This window comes from Condylura cristata, unplaced genomic scaffold (assembly GCF_000260355.1).
Source record: "Condylura cristata isolate star-nosed mole 26May11 unplaced genomic scaffold, ConCri1.0 scaffold00035, whole genome shotgun sequence".
Taxonomy (NCBI): Eukaryota; Metazoa; Chordata; class Mammalia; order Eulipotyphla; family Talpidae; genus Condylura; species Condylura cristata.
In genome coordinates, this window is record NW_004567136.1 from 7,444,561 (window position 1) to 7,446,775 (window position 2,215).

Consider the following 2,215-nt stretch of genomic DNA (forward strand, 5'->3'; position numbering starts at 1 on the left):
TACGCTATAGTGTAGTCAGCTTGGGAAAATGGTCTCAAGGGCTTTCTTTCAATTCCACAGCAGTTGCTGCAGATTGCAAGAGGCAGGCAGAGGCTAGGGCAGGCCATAGATGGATCCCCGCATCTGTGTGTGCTGGGGCTGTGTCATCCATTCCACTGCTGGGCCCTGGGCCCCGGTCATGAGGAAAATTGCAAGGGGTCAAAGGATTCTTCTGGAAAGGGAAGGAGGGATGTGGGGGCTGTTTTCCTTTCGGCCATGCTTTTGCAAAGCTCCCTCAGGGTAAAAGGGAGACGCCAGAGGCAAAGTAAAGAAGACTCTGGAAGGCGGGCAGACCTCCGCAGCGCCGTGCGAATCTGACCCCCGCAGATCTGAATCGTCTTACTTTATTTTACTTTCTTACCTTTTTGTTCATTTCTGTACAGTAGTTGATTTCCCCCTCAGGTGCAGTCCCCATAAATCTCCCATCACCACCTCACCTGTAATAGGTCACCTCAGTGCCCTGCGCTCTCCATCCCCTGTCTTAACCCCTCTCTCCCCTCCCCGCCGTGTACCTCAGATCTATAATTTGCCTGCCATGTTGTCTCTTATTTCTTCTCTGAGCCTGTTCGGTTGCCCTATATTCCTCCTATATAAAAAAAAAGGTCTGACTCTCCCAGGCAGTGATGGGGCAGGAGGCTAGGCTGGAGGAGGCAGGATAGCCGACTGGCTCCCCGCCCCGCCCAGGGTGTCCCGGATGTGACCTCTGTGGGGACCAGAGTGCACCCCCATTCCCCACACAACCCCCACACAAGCTCTGGTTGTGTGTCCAGAATGGAGACGGGTGCCCTGCTAGGGTCGCCCCCCTGAACAGGCCGTAGAGACCCCCTTCCAGCTGGATGTGATGGCTGTTTGCCCAGCTGGAGTCATCACAGCAGCGGGCCCAGCTTCCAGCTGACGCCTGGCACCTGCAGTCACACGGGCCGCTGCAGAGGGTTGGCCAGGCCCTGCGCGGGGCAAAGAGGAGCAGACACTGGCAGAGGTGCTCTGGTGCTTAAAGGGGAAGCAGTTAGACTTGGGTGACCATCGTGAACCCCAACTCCATTGAAAAGGAGAAGAAATGGCCTCATTCTCTCCTGCTACTTTCAGACCCCCCAACCTCACCCCACCATTTTGTCCATGATAAAGTGAGACTTTCAAGAACAGTAGTGGCAGATTAGAGCATAAGAATAAAAAAGTGAGTCTGTCACATACACCTTATTTGGGTCAAACAAAAACTTATAAAGGGAGTAAAAAAAAATCACCTTCGAATATTCCAGAAGGCACCTGTGTCCATTTGTGCTCTCTTCATCTGCTTCCAGCCTTCCTCCCACCCAGCCCAGGCTGGAGAGCCCCGGGGAGGGAGCCGCCCCGTGCCCAGCTCGCTCACTGTCTCTCCTCCTCCTGGGCAGGTGGGTGGCAGGCCCCTGGAGCCCCTGCTCGGCGACCTGCGAGAAGGGCGCCCAGCACCGGGAGGTGACCTGCGTGTACCAGCTGCAGAACGGCACCCACGTCACCACGCGGCCCCTCTACTGCCAGGGGCCCCGGCCAGCGCCCGTGCAGAGCTGCGAAGGTCAGGACTGCCTGTCCATCTGGGAGGCATCCGAGTGGTCACAGGTGCGTGTCTGGCCTGCCACTGCCACCAAAGTCGTCACCAGGGTCTCGAGGCAAGGCCCGGGGACACCAGCGTCATACCTTCATGCCCACATGACACATGCCCACATGGCATGGTCCTTCTAACCCGGCTCCTGCTCACAGAGTCTTAAATTCCCTCTGAGAGAGCAGCATGACCAGAGAAAATGGATGGTATAATTTTGATGATATATTTATGTATCAGTGAAGAATATTTATTTGATTGCATTTCCTAAGAAAATTCTTATGCAAGTATGAATGGATGGATGGATGGGTAGATGGATGAATGGAGAATGGGTGGATGAATGAATGGATGGATGGATGAGTGGATGGGTGGATGGATGGGTGGAGGATGGATGGATGGGTGGGTGGATGGGTGGATGGATGGGTAGAGGATGGATGGATGGATGGGTGGATGGGTGGGTGGATGGGTGGATGGATGGGTGGAGGATGGATGGATGGGTGGGTAGATGGGTGGATGGATGGGTGGAGGATGGATGGATGGGTGGGTGGATGGGTGGATGGATGGGTGGAGGATGGATGGATGGGCGGGTAGATGGGTGGATGG

The 2,215-nt window shown here is 55.3% G+C and overlaps 1 protein-coding gene across 1 annotated transcript in view; it reads left to right on the forward strand.

The window, feature by feature from the left end:
- ADAMTS17 (ADAM metallopeptidase with thrombospondin type 1 motif, 17) overlaps positions 1–2,215 on the forward strand; it is a 195,371-nt gene that overhangs the window by 184,164 nt on the left and 8,992 nt on the right. The window contains exon 20 of the mRNA XM_004692959.1: positions 1,428–1,632. Within this exon, the coding sequence (XP_004693016.1) occupies positions 1,428–1,632 (205 nt within the window). The remainder of the gene's footprint in view (positions 1–1,427; positions 1,633–2,215) is intronic.